This window comes from Myotis nattereri, assembly GCF_964212035.1.
Source record: "Myotis nattereri genome assembly, chromosome: 1".
Taxonomy (NCBI): domain Eukaryota; kingdom Metazoa; phylum Chordata; class Mammalia; order Chiroptera; family Vespertilionidae; genus Myotis; species Myotis nattereri.
The window spans coordinates 60,456,369-60,482,374 of NC_138075.1; the positions used below are offsets into that span (position 1 = coordinate 60,456,369).

Consider the following 26,006-nt stretch of genomic DNA (forward strand, 5'->3'; position numbering starts at 1 on the left):
GTGTACCAAGGCACATTCTTTGAGAAATTACGGATATATGAGATATGAGATCACTAAACAACTTTCTCAAGTTAAATATTCAAGTTAATAATCTGAAACTCTTAATAGTTTAGGGGATTGGACAAATAGTAGAAACTAAGGGATCCTTCTCAAATAAGTTAGCATTATACTTAAAAAATCTTTGACCTATATGGACTATGTCCATAGTGATTTGTAAACTAAAATTAATAATAGTATTTTCTGTATTTAACAAAATGATCAAGTGTATAGTATGGCAAATTTAATTTTTCTTACCTTACCAAATAATTTCTTTTTTGTTCTTTTTAAATTTATTTTTGTTTGTTAATCCTCACCTGAGGATATTTTTCCATTGATTTTAGGGAGAGTGTAAGGGAGAAGGAGAGACACAGGGAGAGAAACAGCAATGTGTCTGTACACATCGTTTGGTTGCTTCCATTATAGCCTGACCAGGGCCGGCAGGGGTCAAGCCTGCAACTGAGGAACGTGCCCTTCACCAAAATCAAACCCGGGACCCTTCAGTCCACAGGCCGATTCTTTATCCACTGAGCCAAACTGGCTAGAGCACCAAATAATCTTTTGAGAATTCATGAGTAAGCCAGTTAGCAGATTATGTAAAAATATTTTCAGAATTATGGCTGTGAACATTTTTGCATTTTGCTTTGTCATAGGAGTAGTGAGGAAGAGCTCTATGATCCAGCTCTCCTTGACCCCTCATTCGTCAGCAACAACCTTCTGTGAGAAGGACTGCTGAGACAAGAAAAATCTTGCTGGTGCTTTATAGGAACTGCACTAGAAAAAGCTCTAATACTAGGAATAGTAGATGGCAGTGGACAGGCTTGCCTTTTCTTCTCTTCTTTCCCTTGGATCTGAAGCCTGCTTCCATTGCCAAGAAGGGAAGCCAGGAAAAGAGCTGGACTTGGCCAAGTATTTAAGGGAGTATGGGAGAGGAGTAGGAGGCACTTGGGTCTGAGCTAAAGAATGAGATGTGGAGGAATCAAATCACCTATTATAGTGATCATTTTACACAATGATCACCTTACACTGGTCTTTGCAGAAGGCTATTACAGTTATTAGCATTGGGTGGGAACATAGGATGGCAGATCCAGCAGCTAGGTGTTTAACTTTTAGGCAGAAATATCATGAGGATGTTAAGGAGAGAGTTACAAATAAGAATATGTATTTTTAAAATATTGGAAAGCAATAAAACTAAAACTATCAGTTTTAATTCCTTTATACTGTCATTTAAATTGTTATATATACACTAGAGGCCTGTTGCACGAAAAGATTTGTGCAATAGGCCTTCCCTTCCCCTGGCTGCCGGCACCGGTTTTCCTCCAGCACCCGGGACCCAGGCCTTCGCTCCGGCCAGAGGCGCCTCCAAGCCTCTTGTGGCTCTGGTGGCCGGAGCCACCTTCAGTCTTCACTCCACCACTTCGCACCTACATATGCAAATTAACGGCCATCTTTGTTGGCGGTTAATTTGCATATCTCACTGATTAGCCAGTGGGAGGCGTAGCGAAGGTACAGTCAATTTCAATCTTTGTCTATTATTAGATAAGATAATTTCTATAGCAAAGAAACATATAAGATAATTTTATCTAATTTTTCAGAATTATGGTGAAGCCACTATTCTGTTCTGTGTTTTCTTTTATTAAAATGAGTTGAGATTTTACTTTAACATTACTTTTATAATTGTCAATAGCTTTGTTCTGTTTTTGTTTTTACAGACAGTTTCCATTATATAACAGTGATATACGATGGCAACAACCCAGTCCAAACCCTGCTGGACCATACCTTGCCTACCCCATTATACCTGCTCAGCCACCTGTTTCTACAGAGTATACATATTATCAGCTGATGCCAGCACCATGTGCCCAAGTTATGGGTTTTTATCATCCTTTTCCTACACCTTACTCCAACACCTTTCAGACTGCAAATACTGTAAATACTATAACCACAGAATGCACTGAACGTCCAAATCAACATGGACAAGTCTTCCCGTTGTCCAGTCATAGAAGCAGAAACAGTAACAGAGGACCAATGGTACCAAAAGTAAGTGACTGATTTTGATTAGCTTTTATGTTTGATATTTCTATTGTTAATAATAGAGTAAGTAATCTGCCACTTGTATTGATTAGCTTTACATGCTGAATTTACTACAAAACATTTTGTTCACTATATATATAAAAGCCTAAGTGATCCGCCAACTATTCGACTGTCTGGCCGTCCGACCGGTAGCTATGACGTGCACTGACCACCAGGGGGCAGATGCTCAACACAGGAGCTGCTGAGCTGCGGTGACTTGGCAGCTGCGGTTCTCGGGTGACGCACACAGAACCAGAGAGGAAGGAGTCTTATTCCAGGGTGTGTCACCCGAGAACTGCTCTCTCACAATCTGGGACCCTTTGAGGGATGTCTGCGAGCCAGTTTCGGCCTGATAGCTAGGCTGAGGGATCCCACTGGTGCATGAATCCATGCACCAGGCCTCTAGTCATAAAATAAAGGGTTATAGTATTTATAAAATAATTCTGTTGTTAATTATATTAATATTATTTAATATAATTATTAAATAATATTAATAATTATTTTATTGTTTTTCATTTTTAATTGGTGATTATTTATATTTGTCTTCAAGTTCCTCAAAGAGTTTTACATAAACAAAATGCACAAATATTTCCAAATTAGTTTAATTTAGTGATAAAAATCGCATAGTGACACAGTATTTATAAGTGGTTAGTTTGGATCCCATTCTAGGGTGTTGAATGGCTTATGCACTTCAGGATATTTCAGTCTTCAAAAATCATCAGGAAATATGGAAAAGAACATTTGTGGTTCATTAAATCCCTTCAACTTCATTGTTTCTGTCTTGTGAATTTTTAGGAGGAATGCCACTTTGTTATTCAGAAGGTTACTTTTCTATTGAAGCCTTAGTATCAAAACAAATAAAAAAATTTTTTCTTCTCAGCACTTTTGAACTAATGGGAGGCAGAGTGACTTATTTCTTAGATGTATCTTATATCTGTATCAAGGAGTTGGTGCTTTGCTAGATCCCATTAGCCAACCTTCATTGAAAAGTCTTTTCTGTCTTTGGCATACCTTTTACAAATTAAAATACAAACCAGCAGCAGAAGTTGTTTTATTAATTATTGATTGAGAAAATTAAGAATGCAAGTAACAAAATGAATTTATTTTTTTATTGATAGTAGTGTTAATGGTTATTTGAAAAATAGTGTTTAAATGTGTCTATAATACCTATTTAGCCTATTATGATTGGCTGCAGATAATATCATGAAATCCTAACAAAGAAGTCCTGTTTCCCCGTGAGTTGGGAGCTGCTGATGTGGAGCGTACATTTAGGTATATTGTATAGTGGATGTGTATTCTATAATGTTTAGTACATTAACTAGAATCTTAATTTTTTTTTTACTTAAATCATCAACAGCTTTTACAACAGCACATAAAAAGCAAAAGGCCACAGGTGAAAAATGTAGCTACTCAGAAAGAGACAAATGCAGCAGGTCCTGATAATCGATCAAAAATCGTGCTTCTGGTAGATGCTTCACAGCAAACCGGTAAGGCAAGGGTTCTTCTGTACAGTATATGTTACTAATTTTTATCTGTTGTCATGCATTGGCTTAATAATTGTGGATTATACCACTTTTTATGATTCTAGACTCACCCATTCATTTATCCTGCCACTTTGTGAAATTCTCTAGAAAGGATGAAACAGTCCATGTCCTTAATGTTCTTTCAACTTGTTTGCTGGCTTATATACAATTTTGAACAGGGTTTGAGGTTTCCTCATAAAGCAGTGGAGCAGTTCAGAAATCAGAGATGGAATTTTTAAAAAGCTGTAGAAATATGAGGGAGTCATTTTGATAGAAATCATAATTCTACATGTTTTTATTACTAGATTAAAACCTTTTATAAAACATCCCTAATATTCTATAATATTTTTCTAGAAAGAATTAGCAAGTTTTTAAGTCACATTTTAACATAGATCTAAACCAGACCTGTGAGTACAAATAAGTAAAAATTTTGGATTAGTAGGATATAATTTTGTCGTAAGTTTTTTAGAAGATGGTATAAACATTAAATAAAAAAGCTTTCTCCAGGTAATAGATAAGAATTAATAGTCTTCAATAAAAAAAAAAAATATATAGCCGAAACCGGTTTGGCTCAGTGGATAGAGCGTCGGCCTGCGGACTGAAGGGTCCCAGGTTCGATTCCGGTCAAGGGCATGTACCTGGGTTGCGGGCACATCCCCAGTGGGAGATGTGCAGGAGGCAGCTGATCGATGTTTCTCTCTCATCGATGTTTCTAACTCTCTATCTCTCTCCCTTCCTCTCTGTAAAAAATCAATAAAATATGTTTTAAAAAAAAAAAAAAGAATTAATAGTCTTATAATATTCTAGCTATTTTCCTATTTTCATCATACAGTTCCACCTACTAGATACAGAGTAGATAGATGTCTATCACCTCTCACCCATTCTTATTAACACTTGTAAAAAAATCTTTGTTAATTATCCAAGGCCAAAAATTAGATCTGTTCAAAGGCACATTTGCTTTTTACCCCTCTATAGTCTCCACTCAAATGTAGTCTGGTTTAAAATAAATTAGGTGGTGCTACTTTCTTCCATTGGAATTTCATTTGTCTTTTGAACCCTATTCAATTATCCTTTTACAATTGCTTAGATCCATTAGGTGCAAGAAAGGATCTGAGAATCAGTTAAAAAACAATCTTGCTGACAGTACTTGCTGTGTGGTTTGTAGGGCATAAAGCAGTAATATTAACAGATTCTGACAAATGGTTGGGGTGGCTGTGGAAAAGAATCACATGTAATGTCTTACAAAGTTTTCTATGTTTGGTTGTTCCTAATCATAGTGAACTATTTATACGTGATTTCAATGCTGGGACTCCTTGAAAAAATTACCTGTACTTTAGTTTTATCATTGTGACCACAAAATCAGCCTTCTGAAGTATCTATCCTATCTAATAAAAGACAAAAAGGGTAATTAACCATACCACTGCTACACTTCCCATTGGCTAATCAGGGTGATATGCAAATAAACTGCCAACAAAGATGGCAGCCGGCAGCCATGCAGCTGAAGCGAACATGAGGCTTGCTTGCTCCAGTGATGGAGGAAGCCAAGGTTCCCCGCCTGCCGCAGCCCGGCTCTGAGCCCGAAAGCAACAATGTTTCAATTATAGAAGCTAAACAAACCCCAGATACCTGCTTTCAGCTGGCCGCGGCCTCAAAGCTGGGAGCGCCAGTGACGGCAACAATGTTTCAATTATAGAAGGTAAATAAATCCCAGAATAAAAAGAATAAAAGGAGAGGCTGGGAGCTTCAGTTGCCCGCCAGCCTGAAAACGGCCCTCAGCCCCTCACCCAGACTGGCCAGGCACCCCAGTGACGACCCCCACCCTAAATGGGATGTGGCCAGCCTGAAAACAGCCATCAGCTCCTCATCCAGGCTGGCCAGGCACCCCAGCGGGGATCCCCACCCTGAAGGGGGTGTGACCAGCTGCAAACAGCCATCAGCCTCTCACCCAGGCTGGCCAGGCACCCAAGCGGGACCCCCTCCCTGATCTGGGACACCCTTCAAGGCAAACCAGCCGGCCCCCACCCATGCACCAGGCCTCTATCCTATATAGTAAAAGAGTAATATGCAAACTGACCCTAACAGCAGAAAGACTGGGAATGACTGGTCACTATGACACTAACTGACCACCAGGGGGCAGACGCTCAATGCAGGAACTGCCCTCTAGTGGTCAGTGCACTCCCACATGGGGGAGCTCTGCTCAGCCACAAGCCAGGCTGATGGCTGCCAGTACAGTGGTGGTGGTGGGAGCCTCTCCTGCCTCCTCAGCAGTGCTAAGGATGTCTGACTGCAGCTTAGGTCTGCTCCTTGCTGACATCCCCCGAGGGCTGCTGGGCTGCCAGACGGATGTCTGATTGACATCCTAGGCCCAATCCCCTGGGGAGCAGGCCTAAGCCAGCAAGTGGTCATCTCCAGAGGGGTCCCAGACTGCGAGAGGGCACAGGCCAGGTTGAGGGATCCCCCACGTGAGTGCACAAATTTTTGTGCACCGGACCTCTAGTATATATATAAAAGGCTAATAAGCTAAGTGTCTGACCATCCGACTGGTCACTGTGACGTGCACTGACCACCAGGGGGCAGACACTCAATGCAGGAGCTGCTGAGCTGCAGTGACTTAGCAGTGGTGGTTCTCGGGTGATGCACCCTGAAACGAGAGAGGAGGGAGCCCGATTCCTTGTGGGCCCGCACGATTCCACCTTTGACCGTGGGTTATGTTGTTGTTGGGGCACTGTCGGCCCCAAATCTGGTTTACTGCACACTTGTGTTTGCATTCCACACCCTGTATGATAGCAACTTTGCAGAGTGCCCTCTTGCACTCCAGGACCCCCTGGGGGATGTTGGAGAGCTGGTTTCAGCCCGATTCCTGCAGGCCACACTGAGGGATCCCACCTGCCGGAGAGATCCCACTCACTCTGCAGATGCCAGGGAGGGACCACAGGAGGTTGGCTCCAGGGCGTGTCTGGCCCATCTTGCCCAATCCCACCCCACTGGCCACCTTTTAATTAATTTCCTTTCAATGTGCATGAATCCATGCACTGGGTCACTAGTAAGAATTAGAAAATGAAAAGGTGAAGGTATAATTTGAGTAGATTATATCTTCTGCCAGTATTTTTATTCTTTAGTTTGTTTTCAAATTCTGAGGATTGTGCATTCTGTGTTTTTATTCTTTAGTTTGTTTTTAATTTCTTAGGATTAACTGGTATCAATCAGAGGTGGAATGAAATACTATAGTTTAAAAGAATTTGTAACAGATTTTTACTCTTGAATACAAATTTTTATTATTTAACTAGAGGCCCAGTGCATGAAATTTGTGCATGGGGGGCAGGGTCCCTCAGCCCGGCCTGCATCCTCTCCAGTCTGGCTCCTAACTGCCAGCCTGCCTGCCAACATGATTGCCCCTAACTGCCTCTGCCTGCTGGCCTGAACGCCCCCTAACTACTTTCTGATGGCCGGATTGCCCCCTAACTGCTCCCCTGCTGGCCTGATTGCCCCCTAACTGCTCCCCCCCCCCCCGTCCTGATCACCCTCTAACTTCTCTCCCCTGCCAGCCTGATCGCCCCTAATCACCTCTGCCTTGGCCCCTGCCACCGTGGCTTTGTCCAGAAGGACATCCAGAAGATGTCTGGTCTAATTAGCATATTATCCTTTCATTAGTATAGATAAGAGTTTAGTAAGTTGGGTACATATAAGATATTATATAAAAGTGAATCGCATTTAAGTGTGCCCCCAACAAAATTTAAGAAAAGATGCTATTTATAATAGCAATAAAAATATTACTTCTTGCAATGAACCTTATATAACATGTATCAGACATTTATGCAGGAAACTATAACGTTATTATAGGACATTGTATTAAAAAATCTAAATATTAGGTTCACTCAGGATGATTTGATATTGCAAATGTTATTTGACCCTAAGTTAGCCTGTAGATTCAATGCAGTTCCAATCAAAATTTCAAAAGAAATTTTTGGGGAACTTTCAAACTAATCTATCCTATCTAATAAAGAGGGAATATGCTAATTGACTCTCACGCTGTTGCAAAGATGGCAGCGCCCACAGCCAATAAGGAGGGAATATGCTAATTGACTGCCCCGCCCTCAAAGATGGCGGCGCCCACAGCCACAAAATGGTGGGGCCCAGTCCCCTCAGCCCCGCTGGGATGGCAGGTGCACGGCAAGGCAGGGAGGGCCCTCCCCACTGGCCAGCCTTTGGAGTCCCCAAGTCCCCTCAGCCCCCCAGCTGCCCAGGGCCGGCCTGAGGCACAGGCAAGCCTCAGATGGTGGCTGCCCAGATGCCCAGCCGCCCAGGGCCACTCAAGACTCAGGTAACCTGGGTAGGCCGAGTCTTGCGCTGCCGGCAGTGGCAGCAGCAGCGGTGTCATGTGGGGTTGCCTTTCCCTGATCACTAGGTGATCTCTCACCCCTGAGGGCTCCCAGGCTGTGAGAGGGGGTAGGCCGGGCTTAGGGACCCCCCCCCTCCAGTGCATGAATTTATATGCACTGGGCCTCTAGTCTACACTAATAAAAGACAAAGATGCTAATTGACCGTACCTTGGCTATGCCCAAGCCAAACCCACCAGCCAATTAGAGTGACTATATGCAAATTAACCCAACCAAGATGGCGGCCAGCAGCCATGGAGCTGGAGCAAGCAGGAGGTTTAGTTGCCTGGGCAATGGAGGAAGCCAGGCTTCCCGCTCCGGCTATGCCCTCCACTCATGGCAACAAGTTTCAATTCTAGAAGACAAATAAATGCCAGATACCTGCTTCTAGCCAGCATCCACTGGGAGCTGGGGTGGCTGGGGGGCCGTGGCCAGCCTGCAAACAGCCATCAGCCCCTCACCCAGGCTGGACACATCATCATGGGGTGAGTGTCCCCACTAGGGGGCTTAGCCAGCCTGAAAACGGCCCTCAGCCCCTCACCCAGACTGGCCAGGCACCCCAGCAAGACCCCCCATCCTGCAGGGGCTGTGGCCATCCTGCAAACAGCCATCATCCCCTCACCCAGGCTGGCCAGGCACCCCAGTGGAGACCCCCACCCTGATCCAGAACACCCTTCAGGGCTAACCAGCCAGCCCCCACCCATACACCAGGCCTCTGTTCTATATAGTAAAAGGGTAATATGCCTCCCAGCACTGGGATCAGCGTGACGGGGCAGCATCCAAACCCCCTGATCGCCCTGCAGTTCTGTGTGTGACAGGGGGCAGGGCTACAACCTCCCTATCTGCCCTGCTCTGTTCCTGACAGGGGAAGGCGCCCCAACCCCCGATCAGCCCTGCTCTGTGCCTGATAGGGGGGAGCTCCCCAACCCCCTGATCACCCTGCGGCTCTGTGTGTGACAGGGTGCGGCGCCCCAACCCCCCCACCCCACGGACCCTGCTCTGTGTGTGACGGGGTAGAGCCATAACCTCCCCATCGGCCCTGCCCTGAGTGTGAGAGAGGCGGCGCCCCAACCCACTGATCGGCCCTGCTCTGTGGGTGACGGGGCGGTGCCCCAACTCCCCTATCGGCCCTACTCTGTGAGTGACAGGGGGGAGCTCCCAAACCCCCTGATTGACCCTGCTCTGTGCGTGACAGGATACGGAGCCCCAACCCCCCTGATGGGCCCTGCTCTGTGCGTGACAGGGGGCAGCGCCCCAACCCCCTGATTGGCCCTGCTCTGTGCGTGACAGGGGGTGGTGCCCAACCTCCCTATCGACCCTGCCTTGAGTATGACGGGGCAGTGCCCCAACCCCCCAAACAGCCCTACCCTGAGCGTGACTGAGGGTGGCATCGCAACCTCCAGATCCACCCTGCTCTGTGCATGACAGGGGGCGGCACCCCAACTCCCCAATCGGCCCTGCTCTGAGCCCGACCAGGGGCTGCACCTAGGGATTGATTGGGCCTGCCCTCTGCCACCCGGGAGCAGGCCTAAGCCAGCAGGTCGTTTTCTCCCGAGGGGTCCCAGGCTGCGAGAGGGCACAGGCCAGGCTGAGGGACACCCCCCCGCCCCCCCAGTGCACAAATTTTTGTGCACCAGGCCTCTGGTCCTATATAATAAAGAGGTAATATGCAAATTGACTTTCATGCCCTCACACAAGATGGCCGCCTCCATGTGGTCACAAGATGGCCAGCAGGGGAGGGCAGTTGGGGGTGATTGGGCTGGCAAGGGAGCAGTTAGGCGTCTATCAGGCTGGCAAGGGAGTGGTTAGGGGGTGATCAGGCAGACGGGGGAGTGGTTAGGAGGTGATCAGGCAGGCAGGCAGGTGAGTGGTTGGGAGTCAGCAGTCCCCAATTGTGAGAGGGATCCCACAGGGTCAGGCCTGAACTGGCAGTCAGATATCCCCTGAGGGGTCCCAGATTAGAGAGGGTGCAGGCTGGGCTGAGGGACAACCCCCCCCCAAGTGCACGAATTTCGTGCACCGAGCCTCTAGTATATATATAAAAGCCTAAGCGACTGGTCACTATGACATGCACTGACTACCAGGGGGCAGACTCTCAATGCAGGAGCTTCCCCCTGGTGGTCAGTGCGCTCCCACAGCCAACCTCCTGTGGCCAGCCAACCTCCCTCGGTTCCTACCCCCAGCTGGCCAACCTCCTACGGTCCCTTCCCCCGCCAACCAACCTTTTGTGGTCCCTCCCCCTGCTGGCCAGCCTCCCATGGTACCTCCCCTATCGGGACTGGGCGAGATGGCCCAGATCGTTGGCCAGGCAAAGGACCCCACCAGTGCACGAATTTGTGCACCAGATCTCTAGTTATAAAATAAAGGAGTACTGGTCTGTACACACCACATCGGGGATCAAGCCTGCAACCCCGGCATGTGCTCTTACCAGGAATCAAACCATGACCTAGTTTGTAGATCACCGCTCAACCACTGAATCGGGCAAGAAACTTTCATATGTACACATGCATTCATTTGTCTGTCTAAGAATGTTGATAGCAGTATTAATCATAGCAAGCCCCCAAACAACCCAAGTGTCCTATCAGTGGTACAGACGATAAGTACATTATAGTATAGTCTTACACAGTGACATTAATGAATTACAGTCACATCCATCAGAATCTCAAAACCAATGTTGAGGGTATGGTGGGGTGGGTAGCAAGTCCGAGAAACATGGGCTGTATGATTTTATTTTTATAAAGTTAAAATTGCAAAATTACATGGTTTATGTTTTAGGAATACAGAAATTTGTGGTAAGTATTTTTAAAAGGGAGGAAATAATAAACACAGAATTTAGAATAAAGGGCAGCTGCTGAGGGAGGAAGAGGATGCAGTGGTGGAGGGGGCATGCAGTTGACCTCAAAGGATTGGGTGATGTTCTCTTTGTTAAATGGGTAATGGGATGGTTTTATTCTCTTCATAATAAACATGTTATAAACCAACTTGTCAGGAATATCTTACGTTTTTATAATCTTTCAAAAAAGGTTTTACCATTATGAAATTAGATGTCGTTATTTTCTGAAAACCTTAGTGATAATTTAACAATTTATTAACTTGGTCCTCACAACAAGTTGTTACACTTTTCTTGCCTTGTAGATTTCCCGTCAGATATCGCTAACAAGTCTCTCTCAGAGAGCTCTGCCCCGATGCTCTGGAAGTCCAAAGGCAGGAGGAGAAGAGCATCCCACCCTACTGCCGAATCTTCTAGTGAGCAGGGAGCTAGTGAAGCTGACATTGACAGTGATAGTGGCTACTGCAGTCCCAAACACAGCAACAACCAGCCCACTGCAGGGGCTTTACGAAATCCTGATTCTAGCACCATGAATGTATGTGACATTGCTTTGATTTCTTTATCAGTCATCTATGTCAGTATTACTCTTATGTTCTCTGCTAAAGCTTAAGTACCTACTTTCATTAACAATCCTATAGTAATAAGATGGTCATAAACATCTTGTATATTTTGTTATTAATATGAAAAATATTCTTTTATGGATGAGTATTTTTTCTGAGATTGTAATTAGCATCCTTCACACTAGACTAGATTCGGAATCATTTTGTAAGGAATGTGGTATTGATTTTGAGCAGAAAATAATTGTCTCCTTTTTGTTTCTATTTTTAGCATGTGGAATCATCTATATGTACAGGTACTTATTTTTCTGCATAGTGTTTTTGCTATAATTTCTTCTTTGTCTATGTCAAAGTTTTGCTTTTAAGCATTAACCTTGCTGATGTTGCAAAAATTAGAAATCTTTCAAAGTGATTCACATTAAATACAAAGTACAGTCTTGCTGATAAAATTGAGAATATGCCAGCCAGAAGTATTCTGCAGATGACACTTATATTACTGGGAACTGGAATACCACTTAAAATTTATGGAAAATTTTCCACTATTACATTTACAGTGACCGAATTTCAGTACATAAAGTTAAGGAGCAATTTAGCTTTTGACATCTGTAAATAAATCATATTTTAAATCTTATTTGTTACAGGTAGTGTAAATTGGTCCAGTGTAACTTGCCAGGCAACTCAGAAAAAACCGTGGATGGAAAAAAATCAGACATTTTCTAGAGGTGGAAGGCAGATTGAACAAAGAAATTCACAGGTAATTTGAATTAGGTCAGACAAATTTGATTAGTGTCAGATGAATTATTTTAAATGGTATAATGATTTTGAAGGTCAATGTCCTTAATTTTTAAAGATGTATATTAAATTACTTAAAAGTAAAATATAGCTCTAAGCTTAAAATGGTTTAGCCAGTAAAACGATTCGAGTAATGAAACAAAATGGCAAAATGTTGAAAGTAGGTGGTGTGTATGCATGAGCATATATTGTACCATTCTCTACTTTTCTGTGTTTAAGAAATATTTTTTGCTATTTCATACTTTTAAAATAGAATACTATTTAATCCTGCTTCACCTGCTGACTTAGCCATATAAATATTTTAAAGAATTTTAATGCCTTAAATATTGATCCTTTGAACTTCAGGCAGAACTGCAGCCTTGTCCATGTGACTTTGCTTGACTATAGACACCATATGCCACACTCTGCTTGTGCGCTGCCATAGTGATGAATGCCTCTTCCTAATACAGCCATGTTGGGCAGCTTCCTGATCTTGGGGAGCGGGATCTAGCTGCAGTAGGGTGGAGCAAGTTATATACTGCCACAAACTTCTAATATTGTCTTCCTGCATTGGTTGTCTATGAAATCAGGGACTGTATATTGGTCAGTATTTATCCTTTTTAATTTTAGATAGACTTCTTGTTTTCCTTAAATCTAGTCAAGGAATTAAGGTTATGTGAATAGATCTGTGGATGAACTGAAATAAGAGTAAGTTACTACCAGATCAAGTGGACCAAATACTTGCCTGTTTTTGTCTCCCTAAAATGAAGTACTTCAGATGTTCCTAACTTTAATTAGGGTGTTAGGAAAACAAGCAGAATAATTCCCTCTTCCCTATGGTTGTTGCAAAAATGAGTTGTTATTGTTTGTGGCAGGCTTGTGAAGCAGTCTAGCTTTATTTGATTAAAAACAAAAGCTTGCCGGGGTTCTTGTCTCAGCATCAAGAAGGGTTCAGGAATCTGGAGAAGTAATGCATAGATGACATAGGAATCCAGAGACTAATAAAGAGTCCGGAGACAAAATATAATTTTTGAAAGGCACTGGCGGTCAGAGGAGCTTAGCTAAAGGAGCTAAGTTCTAAAGTCTTAAGTCTAAGGCCTTAGGTTCTCTCCGACCCCAGGACCCCATGCTTTTTATTAACACAACTTGTCCTGAGGTGAGGCAGAGATATACACTTCAAAGGGTCAGGGTTTGGTACAGAGTCCATTGTCAGAATGGGGGAATTAGCCTACGGCTGTTCAGGTATTTGGCCAGTTGGAGGTGATAACATGTAGATTGAGATGCCTTTTAGCTGTCTGGCAGCCACAACCAATTTAATGTATCCTATTCAGGTTTGGGGAAATGCCTTCAGCCATTCCCAACAGGTGACTACATGTGTGACTCAACTCTGTTGTGTCCCCAAGTCTCATCAACCTTTTGATGAAACTCTTGAAATTATGAGACGCTGGAATTGGTCTCGGCAAAGCTAAAACAAGAATTATTTAAATAGATTAGATAAACAAAATCTATACAATGTTTAGTCAAGTACTGAAACTTTATATTTAAAGTGTATCTGCTAGACCTGCCAATCTTGCAGCCTCAGTACTTACTCAGTACAGTTTGGTATCAGTAGCCCACTGGAGAGGAAATCCTGTACTAATAAAAAACAAACATGCAAATTGACCATGCTTTTGCTACGCCTTAAGCCACGCCCACCAGCCAATCAGAGCAACTATATGCAAATTAACCCAACCAAGATGGCGGCCGGCAGCCATGGAGCTGGAGCGAGCAGGAGGCTTGCTTGCTCCCGTGATGGATAAAGCCAAGCTTTCTGCAGGCCTCTGCTAAAGGCAAAAAAGTTTCAATTATAGGAGGTAAATAAATCCCAGAATAAAAAAGAAAAAGAGAGGCTGGGAGCTTATGTCACCAGGGTGCTTGGCCAGCCTGGAAACAGCCCTCAGTCCCTCACCCAGACTGGCTAAGCACCCCAGTGGGGACCCCCCACCCTAAAGCGGGTGTGGCCAGCCTGAAAACAGTCATCAGCCCCTCACCCAGGCTGGCCAAACCTCCATGGGGTGAGCGTCCCCACTGGGGTGGACATCCTCTGAGGAGTCCCACACTGCAAGAGGGCATAGGCTGGGCTGAGGGACCCCCCGCCCGGGTGCACAAATTTTTGTGCACTGGGCCTCTAGTAATACTGATATGGAAAAATATTTCCTCTCTACCTCAAAACTGGTGAGAAATGGAAAAAGAACAACAAAAAAATTATGAAAATACATATGGTTTAAGTTTTATTTTGTATCTCTTCATTCCAAAAGAACTAGAGATAGATGTTGAACAAAGTGTTTTCTTTTCTACTTCTGATGCTTTGTCATACTTTTCTTAAGCATGTTACTTGTTTGATTTTTGACATGCAAATTCTTTTTTTTTTCCTTTTAAGTCAAAATATTTTCCCCTTTTGCAATCTCTGATTATTTTTAGGCTTAAAATGTCTTTCAGAAATCAAATATTCACTTGTATTTTCTGCTACTTTTCAGTAGACTAATGTTTAAGACTTTTAAAAATCCAAGATTAAGTTTGGTGAATGGTACCATATATTGATGTAGATTTTCAAAGTATTTAACCAATTGTCCTAACATTGTAATCCATCCTATTCTCTGATTTGCACTGTCCTTTTAATCATTTGCTAATTTCTTATGTTTTTTTTTCTTTTTTTAAATTTATTTTTTATCTTCATTAGTGAAAGTATTACAGATGTCCACTTTTTTCTCCATTGTCCCCTTCAAGCCCACACCCAGCCCCCTACCCCAGACCTTCACCACACTATTGTTTGTGTCCATGGGTTATGCATATACGCATACAAGTTCTTTGGTTAATCTCTTTCCACCCATCCACACATTCTCCTCTGCCTTCCCTCTGTCTGTTCTATGCTTCTGTGTCTCTGAATAATTTCTTATGTCTTAAGTGCTATCTCTGGGCTTTTTGTTTCATGTATCAGAAATCTGCACCTGTATCATGGCATGGTATTTTAACTGTTGTATCATTTGATGATTTTTAATATTTTTTTTTTTTTAGATTTTTATTCTTTATTTAAATACTAGAGGCCCGGTGCACAAAAATTTGTGCACTCGGGGGGGAAAGGGGGATCCCTCAGCCCGGCCTGTGCCCTCTCACAGTCTGGGACCCCTCGGGAGAAAACGACCTGCTGGCTTAGGCCTGCTCCCGGGTGGCAGAGGGCAGGCCCAATCCCTAGGTGCAGCCCCTGGTCGGGCTCAGAGCAGGGCCTATTGGGGAGTTGGGGCACCGCCCCCTGTCATGCACAGAGCAGGGTGGATCTGGAGGTTGCTATGCCACCCCTAGTCATGCTCAGGGTACGGCCGATTGGGGGGTTGGGGCACTGCCCCCTGTCACACTCAAGGCAGGGTCGATAGGGAAGTTGCAGTGCCACCCTGTCACGCACAGAGCAGGGCGGATCAGGGGGTTGGGGCGCTGCCCTCTGTCATGCACAGAGCAGGGCCCATCAGGGGATTGGGGCTCCATACCCTGTCACACACAGAGCAGGGTTGATCAGGGGGTTGGGAAGCTCCCCCCTGTCACGCACAGAGCAGGGCCCATCAGGGGATTGGGGCTCCATACCCTGTCACACACAGAGCAGGGTTGATCAGGGGGTTGGGAAGCTCCCCCCTGTCACGCACAGAGCAGGGCCGATAAGGGGGTTGAGGAGCTCCCCACTGTCATTCACAGAGCAGGGCCCATCAGGGGGGTTGGGGCACCGCCCCTCGTCACACACAGAGCAGGGCAGATCAGGGGGTTGGGGCGCCGCCCTCTATCACCCACAGAGCAGGGCTGATCAGGGGGGTGGGGCGCCGCCACTGTCACACACAGAGCAGTGCCCTGGGGGGTGGGGGGGATTGGGGGCGCCGCCCTCTATCACCCACAGAGCAGGGCCAATCGGGGTTCGGGCGCTGCACCCAGTCACACACAGAGCCGCAGGGCGATCAGGGGCTTTGGGCGCTGCCCCATGTCACGCTGATCCCGGTGCTGGTGCCGGGAGGCATATTACCCTTTTACTATATAGAATAGAGGCCTGGTGCACGGGTGGGGGCTGGCTGGTTTGCCCTGAAGGGTGTCCTGGATCAGGGTGGGGGTCCCCCTTGGGTGCCTGGCCAGCCTGGGTGAGGGGATGATGGCTGTTTGCATCTGGTCACACACCCTTTAGGGTGGGAGTCCCCACTGGGGTGCCTGGCCAGTCTGGGTGAGGGGCTGAGGGCCGTTTTCAGGTTGACGGGTGACTGAAGCTCCCAACCGCTCCTTTTTTTCTTTTTTTTTAATTTATTCTGCGCCAGCTTTAGCTCTGAGGCCTTGGCTGCTGAAAACAGGTTTCTGGCCTTTGTTTACCGTCTGTATTTGATACAATGTTGCGGTCCGGCTGGCTGAAGCCCGGCTGAGTAAAGCAGGTTTCTGGGGTTTTGTTTAGCTTCTATATTTGCAACATAGTTGCTTAGAGTTGCAGCTGAGAGGCCGGCAAGTCAGGCGGGGAACGTTGGAGTCCTCCGTCACTGAAGCAAGCAAGCCTCATGTTAGTTTCAAGCTGCCTGGCTGCCGGCCGCCATCTTGGCTAGCAGTTAATTTGCATATCACCCTGATTAGCCAATGGGAAGGGTAGCGGTCGTAGGCCAGTTACCATGTTTCTCTTTTATTAGTGTAGACTAGAGGCCTGGTGCACGAAATTCATGCATGGGTAGGGTCCCTAGACCTGGCCAGCCATCAGGGCTGGTTGGGGCCTCCCAGATGTCAGCTGGGGCCTCCCCCGGCTGCTGGCTGGTGCCTTCCTTCATTCTGTGCCGCCCCCTGGTGGTCAGCACATAATCATAGCAAGCAATCAAACTCCTGGTTTTCCTGTCGAACTCCCACGGGAATACTTTGCATGTTAGTCTTTTATATATATATAAACCAGAGGCCCAGTGCACAAAAATTCATGTAAGAGTAGGCCTTCCTTCCCTGGCTGCCAGTCCTAGCTTCCCTCTGGCACCCAGGACCTGGGCTTCCCTCCCCTGCCACTGGCAGGCATCCGGGACCCGGGCGGCTTCCCTCTGGCCCCGGCTTTGTCCGGTCTAATTAACATATTACCCTTTTATTATTATAGATAGATATTTTTATTGATTTTTTTAGAGAGAGAAAGGAAGGGAGAGGGATAGAGCAATAGAAACATTGATGAGAGAAACATCGATTGGCTGTCTCCCGCACACCCTCTACTGGGGATGGAGGCTACAACCCAGGCATATGCCCTGGCCAGGAATCAAACTGGGAACCTCTTGGTTCATGGATCTATGCTCAACCACTGAGCCACACTGGCTGAATGATTTTTAATATTTTTACTAGTGTTTTAACATTTGAAAAGGCAGGTTCTTTCTATACTCTGTTAAAGCTTTAATTTTAAATGATGGACAGAATCTGTAAACTTAATTTTTCAAAACTGGTTTTATTTTGTGAATAGGTTGAAAAATAAGAGAGATGAAAAAGGTTATACAAAAATCTCATTTTTACCAATCTCCCCATCTTCTGCTCTTCCCTATATCTGTCCCCTATATCAAAAGATGAAAAAGGGTATACAATAAAATCTCACTTTCACTCTTGTCTCCCCTTAGCTTCTCCACTTCACTGGATCGGTCCCCTATGTCTGTTCCACTTTGATTAGGATCTTGTATATTTTCCCAGAGTTTCTTCTTGTAATTACAAGTAAATACAAGGATGTATCTTATGTTTTACCCAACCTGTTCTGTGCTCTGCTTTCATCACTTAGCAATATATATGGAGCAATATATAATGGAAACATTTCCATATTATATTTAGGGCTTCTACACTTTTATCTTTTAACAATTCCTAGTATTGTATTGATATATCTTTATTGATTTCTGTAGTTCTGTCGATGGACATTTGAGTTGTTTGAAAACTGTTGCTGTTTAGACATGCTACAGTGTCATTTAGAAGTATGTGTGTATAGTAGTAGAATAAATTCCTAGATAAGGGACTGCTGGGTGAAAAGGTAAAGTCATCTCTGTTATTTGGTAAATATCACCATATTGTACCACTTTATAATTTCAACAATAATGTGGAGTGCATATCTCTGTATAGCCTAAGGAATTACATGCTTTCAGGGTTTTGGATTTGTGCCACTTACGTTAAAATGTGTATTAAAGTAGTTCAGCATCTTTCCATATGTTTAAGGGGCATTTGTATTTTTCCGTTAATTTGGTCATATTCTTTGCCTGTTTTGTATCTTCATCTCTTTTTTGTACATTTTAAAATCATTTTGATCAAGTTCTTATCAAATATTTACATTTCTAGGAGCCTTTAGTCTGTAATACCAGTTGCAGATATTTTGCTATGTTTTAATTTTTGACTTTGCTCATTATTATTGTCATGCATAAATTTTGTGTTTTAAATAGTATTAAGAAGTTTATTTTTATAAGGATATTTATTATATCCTTGACTTTGTTGTAGTTTTTAAAATGGCTTCTGGGTTTTTAAAATCATAGTTTAAAAAGCCTTGTCCCTACTCCAGGGTTTTAAAGGAATTTGCCTATTTTCCTCCAGTGTGTTTATGCTCTTGTGTGTTTTTCTTTACATTTAAATCTTTATTCCATTTGAAGTTTGTCTTGTTGGATGGTGTGAGATATATATATACTACTTTGTATTTTTCAAATGGCTACCCAAATCTGCCAGTACCATTTATTGAAAAATGCATCCCTTTCCCTGACCAGTGTGGCTCAGTTGGTTGGGCGTGGTAGTGCACACCAAAAGGTTGCCAGTTAGATTTCCAGTCAGGCCGCATGCCTGGTTTGCAGGCTTGATCCCTGTTGGAGCTGGGACGGTGCAGGAGGTAGCTGATCGATGTTTTGCTCTCACATACATGTTTCTCTCCTCCCTTCCTCTCTCTAAAAATCAATTAAAAATATTTTTTAAAAAATATTTTTGCTTTATTGTTTTTATTGATTTTTGGAGAGCAAAAGAGAGAGGGGGAGGGAGGGAGGGAAGGAGGGAGAGAAGGAGAGAGAGAGAGAGAGAAAGAAACATAAACATTTATGTGAGAGCAAAACATCAATAGGCTGCCTCCTTCACGCCCCTCTACTCCCCTCCCCAAGATTAAGCTTCTAACCAGGGCATGTGTCCTGACTGGTAATCGAACTGGCATCCTTTTGCTGCATGGGATGATGCCCAACCAACTGAGCCACACTGGCCAGGACGATAAATATTTAAAAAGAAAAGAAAAGTACATCCCTTTACTGATTTGAGCTAACCACCTTTATCACCTATTAAATTAATTCCTTTGTATATTGAAATCTATTTCTGGACCTTCTGTTGTTTTGTTCCATTGATCATTAATCTATCAACTTATAGAGAATGGATTACCTTTATGTCATAGCATTTTTCTATGCAAAAAGCAGTATGACTTCCTATTTTTGAGTCATTTTTTGTGTTCTTCAGAATCATTGTATAGTTTTCTGAAAATATATTTGTGCATATTCCTCATTACGTCAGTTTCTAGTATTTTTTTTCTTTTTTTGGTTACATAGGTGGAGTATGAAAACTTAAATCTTTTTATATTATTTTTATGTTAGTCATTTAAGAATCTCAGTATATATTTGAGGCTGTGATCTTTGTTTTGTTCTGTTCTGTATGCCTACTTCCCTATCAATAAAACTCTTCTTCTTAGAAGAACTGTAAGAAATGAGGTTATTTACTCCAGTAGGTAATTGTTTGAGTCTCATAAACTTTGCTGGGACCATTAGTTTGGTGGTTTTAATTTAATCCTGGAGCTTTATGTATCCAAGTATAAAATCAGGTTGCATTTGTTTTTGAGAGAGAGAGCGAGAGAGACTGTACCAAAAAAATGAAGAGTTGTACTCAAGAATTATTCTCTTTTTCTTTATCCCTAACTTGGGGCTTAATTATTAGTACTAATTTCAGTGTTGATTTATGTGAATTAAATTTTTTTTAGTACCTATACATTATAAATTGCATTTGTTTTACCACCCTGTACGAGCCTCTTTTCATGAATCAATTTTTACAATATTTTTTATGAAAATTTCTAAATGGCATAGTTTGAATAATTTTACAGATAACATTCATGTAGATACCAGCTATATGTTATCTAACATTTACTAATATTTGCTTCATCACATATGTATTCCTCTCTCCATGTTCATGAGCCTGTTTTAAAATGAGGTTAATATTTAAAAGCAAGAAATTCTTGGGTATCTGGGAAATTATCTAGTTTCTTAACAGGTACTTACAGGTTATAGAAAGTAGCCCAGTAATCATCATGCATATTCTAAGGAAGAATTAAATTTGCTATGTGACTATTTTCCTGGCCTATAGTTCTGCATATAGCCTACTTCCCAAAAGAATGTAAAAATTCTATTTCTTAATAGCAAGTCTTTTTCAACCAGTTGTTTAAGCATGGGAGTTGCCAGTGGTTCCAGGTCTTTGTGTGCATATTTTATAGTCTATATTAGAGGCCCGGTACATGAAATTCATGTACTCGGGGTTAGCGGGTTGGGGGGGGCAGGCCCATCAGCCTGGCCTGCACCCTCTCACAGTCCAGGAGCTCTGGGGGGATGTCCAACTGATGGCTTAGGCCCGCTCCCCAGTTGGACATGATTAGTGCTGCAGAGGCGGGAGAGGCTCCCGCCACCGCCACTGCACTAGCCAACCATGAGCCCGGCTTCTGGCTAAGTGGCATTCCCCCTATGGCAGCAGTTCTCAACCTGTGGGTCGCGACCCCTTTGGGGGTCAAACAACCCTTTCACGGGGGTCGCCTAAGACCATCGAAAAACACATATATAATTACATATTGTTTTTGTGATTAATCACTGTGCTTTAATTATATTTAATTTGTAACAGTGAAATTGGGGGTCACCACAACATGAGGAACTGTATTAAAGGGTCATGGCATTAGGAAGATTGAGAACCACTGCCTATGGCAGTGGTGGCGAACCTTTTGAGCTCGGCGTGTCAGCAGTTTGAAAAACCCTAACTTAACTCTGGTGCCATGTCACATATAGAAATATTTTGATTTTGCAACCATAGTAAAACAAAGATTTATATTTTTGATATTTATTTTATATATTTAAATGCCATTTAACAAAGAAAAATCAACCAAAAAAATGAGTTCACGTGTCATAGGTTCGCCATCACTGGCCTATGGGAACACAGTGACCACCAGGGGGCAGACTCTCAATGCAGGAGCTGCACGTCATAGTGACCACTGATATTCGGTCTATTTGCATATTAACCTTTTATTATATAGGACTAGAGGCCCAGTGCACAAAAATTTGTGCACTCAGGGGGGAGGGTCCCTCAGCCCGGCCTGTGCCCTCTCGCAGTCTGGGACCCCTCAGGGGATGACCAATTTCTGGCTTAGGCCTGCTCCCTGGGGGGATTGGGCCTAAGATGGCAATCAGACATCCCTCTGGCAGCCCAGCAGCCCTCGGGGGATGTCCACTTGCCAGCGGGGAGCAGGCCTAAACTGCAGTCGGACATCCTTAGCACTGCTGAGGAGGCAGGAGAGGCTCCCACCATCACCACTGTACTGGCAGCCGTCAGCCTGGCTTGTGGCTGAGCAGAGCTCCTCCCATGTGAGAGCACCCTGACCACCAGAGGGCAGCTCCTGCATTGAGCATCTGCCCTCTGGTGGTCAGTGTGTGTCATAGTGACCAGTCATTCCCAGTCTGTCTGCTGTTAGGGTCAGTTTGCATATTACCCTTTTACTATATAGGTTAGAGGCCTGGTGCACGGGTGGGGGCCGGCTGGTTTGCCCTGAAGGGTGTCCCGGATCAGGGTGGGGGTCCCGCTTGGGTGCCTGGCCAGCCTGGATGAGGGGCTGATGGCTGTTTGCAGCTGGTCACACCCCTTCAGGGTGGGGGTCCCCACTGGGATGCCTGGCCAGTCTGGATGACGGGCTGAGGGCCGTTTTCAGGCTGGAGGGCGACTGAAGCTCCCAACCGCTCCTTTTTTTCTTTTTTTTTAATTCTGGGATTTATTTACCTTCCATAGCTGTCACTGGAGCTGAGAGCCGGCTTTAGCTCTGAGGCCGGCTCCAGCTTGAGGCCTCGGCTGCTGAAAGCAGGTATCAGGGGTTTGTTTAGCTTCTATAATTGCAACATTGTTTCTTAGAGTGCAGCTCAGAGCCCGCAGCAGGCAGGGAATCTTGGCTTCCTCTATCACTGGAGCAAGCAAGCCTCCTGTTCGCTTCAGCTGCCTGGCTGCTGGCCGCCATCTTGGTTGGCAGTTTAATTTGCATATCGCCCTGATTAGCCAAAGGGAAGTGTGTCGGAGGTATGGTTAATTACCATGTTTGTCTTTTATTAGATTAGATACCAGCACTTTCCATCCAGATCTCCTTCAAGTTCTTTAAATCAGCAGTCGCCAACCTTTTGGACCTCACGGACTACCAGTGGTTCATGGACCATTGGTTGGCAACTGCTGGCTGCTACAAAGGTTTCCTTAAATCAGTAGTCGCCAACCTTTTTAACCTCATGGACCACCAGTGCTTCATGGACCACCGGTTGGCGACCGCTGCTTTAAATCAGTAGAATTTTGGGGTAATTGATAATGAAGATCATACTTTCATGTCTTGTAAGTATCCTGGTTAAGAGTGGCATTTCATATTAGTTGCATTGGGTCCTTAAGAGAGGGAATTTGAAATATGTCTTAAGATTCCTCAAATGCTTAATGCTTTTTAAAAATGCTTTTTAAGCCTGGCTGATGTTGCTCAGTGGTTGAGTATTGACCCATGAGTCAAGAGTTCACCAGTTCCAGGGCACATGCCTAGATTGCAGGCTTGATCCCCAGTGGGGAGCATGTAGGATGCAGCTGATTGATAGATATTTTTTCTCTCAGTAGTGTTTCTATCTCTCTAAAATAAAAAATAAAAAATATTTTTTTAAAAACAGTGAAAATGTAGCATGAATAAAAAATACTTTAAAAATGCATTTTGAAAAATGTTTTATTTCTTGCCCCTGTGACAATTGAACATTTTGTAAATTTCTTTTTAAAAAAATATATTTTTATTGATTTCAGAGAGGAAGAGAGGGAGAGAGAGATAGAAACATCAGTGATGAGAGAGGATCATTGATCGGCTGCCTCCTGCATGCCCTACACTGGGGATCGAGCCTGCAACTTGGGCATGTGCCCTTGACCAGACTCGAACCTGGAACCCTTCAGTCCGCAGGCTGACACAGTATCCACTGAGCCAAACTGTTTAGGGCTATAAATTCCTTAATAGGATAATAATAATTTGTGACTGAATAAAAATTTATTCTCTTAAATTTATTTTCTTGGAAGCAAGATTTTTAAGTTTTAATACTTCTTAGGAATTCTTTTTTTAAAAAGATATTGGAAGACTTAGAGTAGTTTAATAAAAAGGTAATATTCAGTTTCTCCCAATATTGACATCTTGCAAAATTGTAGTACAATATCACAACCCAGATATTGACATTGATACAGTCAAGATGCAGAACAGATCCATCATGGCAAGAATACCTCTTGTTGCCCTTTTATAACCATGTTTCTTTCCTGTCTCCAACCCCACCAGCCTCTCCTTAACCCCTAGAACCACTAGTATGTTTCCCCTTGCTATAATTTTTTTCATTTTAAAAATGTTGTATAAGTGAACTCATATAGTCCTTTTGGATCGGCTTTCTTTCACTTACATGATTCCCTAGAGATTTATCCAGATTGTTGGGTATATCAATAGCTCACTCCTTTTAGTGGCTGATTACTGTTTCAAAGTATGGATATACCACAGTGCAATTCACTATTTTATTTTTTTTCTTCTTTTAATATATTTTATTGATTTTTTACAGAGAGGAAGGGAGAGGGATTGAGAGTTAGAAATATCGATGAGAGAGAAACATCGATCAGCTGCCTCCTGCACACTCCCCACTGGGGATGATCCCTCAACCAAGGTACATGCCCCTGACCAGAATCAAACCTGGGACCCTTGAGTCCGCAGGCCGACGCTCCATCCACCGAGCCAAACCGGCCAGGGCAATGATTCACTATTTTCCCACTGAAGGACACCTAGATTGTTTCCAATTCTGGGCTATTGTTAATAAAACTGATGTAAGCGTTCATTTATAGGGGACAAAAAGTAACATAATGCATTTTCCTATTTTTCTTATAATGACCTTATTTCTCAAAGTTTTAACCTTTCATAACAAATTATGCACTTTCATGAAAGTTCATTGAATTGTACACATTTGTATACTTTGCTGTAAGTATATTATACGTAAAAAAAAATTACTTAAAAATAATAAGACTTGGGTTTTTTTTCCCCCTTTGGGGTTCACTTAGGTTGGATTCAAATGCCGAGGACATAGTACTTCCTCAGAAAGAAGACAGAGTTTGCAGAAGAGACAAGATAATAAGCAGTTAAACCCCAATCAGTCTCATAGAAGTGACCCAAATTCTGAGTCTTTATATTTTGAGGTATTTTTTCACACTTTTTTTGTAAACTATTATGGCAGATGTTCCCATTAAGAAAATAATTTTCTTCTCTTATGGTAATACTTTTATGTATTAACATGTGACTCTACTACTATTAGACTAAAATTACTTAGTATTGACTCATTTTTGTCTTGATTATATACGGGGTGGTGCAAAAGTAGGTTTACAGTTGTAAGTACCAAAACAGTTAATTCTTGTATTATTTTTATTAATTATTGTATTATTTGCCATATGATACAAATAATATGTCCCACCCTGTATAGTTAGTCTAATATTAACTAATTTTTTATAGACTGTTGAAGAGTATTCATCATTTTGAAGTAACATGTAGAGGTAGAGCATGATTTTATGTGGATTTCACCTAGTATAAAACTTTCTCTGCAGTTTTTGTAATTGTTCAGTCTATTTGTCAAGTTTCTCAGATTTGAATAGTTCAGTCTAATTTGTGCTTCTAGTCAGGAGAGTCTTGATTCAAGAGACTCTTGAAGAAGGAAGAAGAAAGGTTATTTTACTTTCTCTAACAGGCAGAAAGTTTATATTCCAATTGCAGTATTTCTATTATTGATTCATCTAGTTGGAGGCCTATTCATATGTGTAAAAGTAAGGTATTCTGAACGATACATTGAGGTGAATAAACATACTGCTATACTTACGGAGGTTGCTTTGTAGTAGAGCAGGGGTGAGGAACTTTTTTTCTGCAAAGGGCCATTTGGATTTTTATAACATCATTCTGGGGCCATATAAAATTAACAGTCTAAAAATTAGCCTGCTATATTTGGTCAAACATTTAATTAAGTCGCCCCTAATGCTGTGGCAGGGCCGGACCAAATGATTTCTCAGGCCTTATACAGCCCCACAGGCCAGATGTTCCCCACCCCTGAGAGGAACGTAGACATGTACACTCCTAAATACTTGTTTGAGTGTAGTTGGAGTTGAAAGGAGAGACAAGTCTCTTCGGACTTGGGGCAGGGTAGGAATAATATTCGGTATAGATTTAAAATTAGTAAGATTTGGTTGTGCTGATGGTGAACATATCAGGTAACACATTTGAGTAACTCATTTTTGTTGAGTCATAGTTTCTGTAAAATAGGTTAATAGATGGAGATTAAGCTGGAAAAAGTGCTTGAGCCCAGAGGCTAGAGATGAATATTATATTAGATAAGCTTAGTAATTAACCTAAAAGACTTGAGAGTACATCTCAATTATTCTTTCAAGAACAGTATTGTGGCAGTTTTATTATTTGCATTTAATCATATGATTGTTTCCAAACTTACATTTAGCTAAAGATATGATACAATTTTATTTTAAAAAGTATTTTTTTATTGATTTCAGAGAGGAAGGGAGAGGGAGA

The 26,006-nt window shown here is 43.1% G+C and overlaps 1 protein-coding gene across 3 annotated transcripts in view; it reads left to right on the plus strand.

Moving 5' to 3' along the window:
* SECISBP2L (SECIS binding protein 2 like) overlaps window positions 1-26,006 on the plus strand; it is a 64,945-nt gene that overhangs the window by 9,843 nt on the left and 29,096 nt on the right. For 2 of the 3 annotated variants that reach the window (XM_081088749.1, XM_081088748.1), the window contains exons 3-8: window positions 1,749-2,073; window positions 3,464-3,593; window positions 11,141-11,370; window positions 11,664-11,688; window positions 12,034-12,146; window positions 24,503-24,637. In XM_081088749.1, coding sequence (XP_080944875.1) covers window positions 1,749-2,073; window positions 3,464-3,593; window positions 11,141-11,370; window positions 11,664-11,688; window positions 12,034-12,146; window positions 24,503-24,637 — 958 coding nt within the window. The remainder of the gene's footprint in view (window positions 1-1,748; window positions 2,074-3,463; window positions 3,594-11,140; window positions 11,371-11,663; window positions 11,689-12,033; window positions 12,147-24,502; window positions 24,638-26,006) is intronic. The other variant, XM_081088750.1, reaches the window with a different exon arrangement.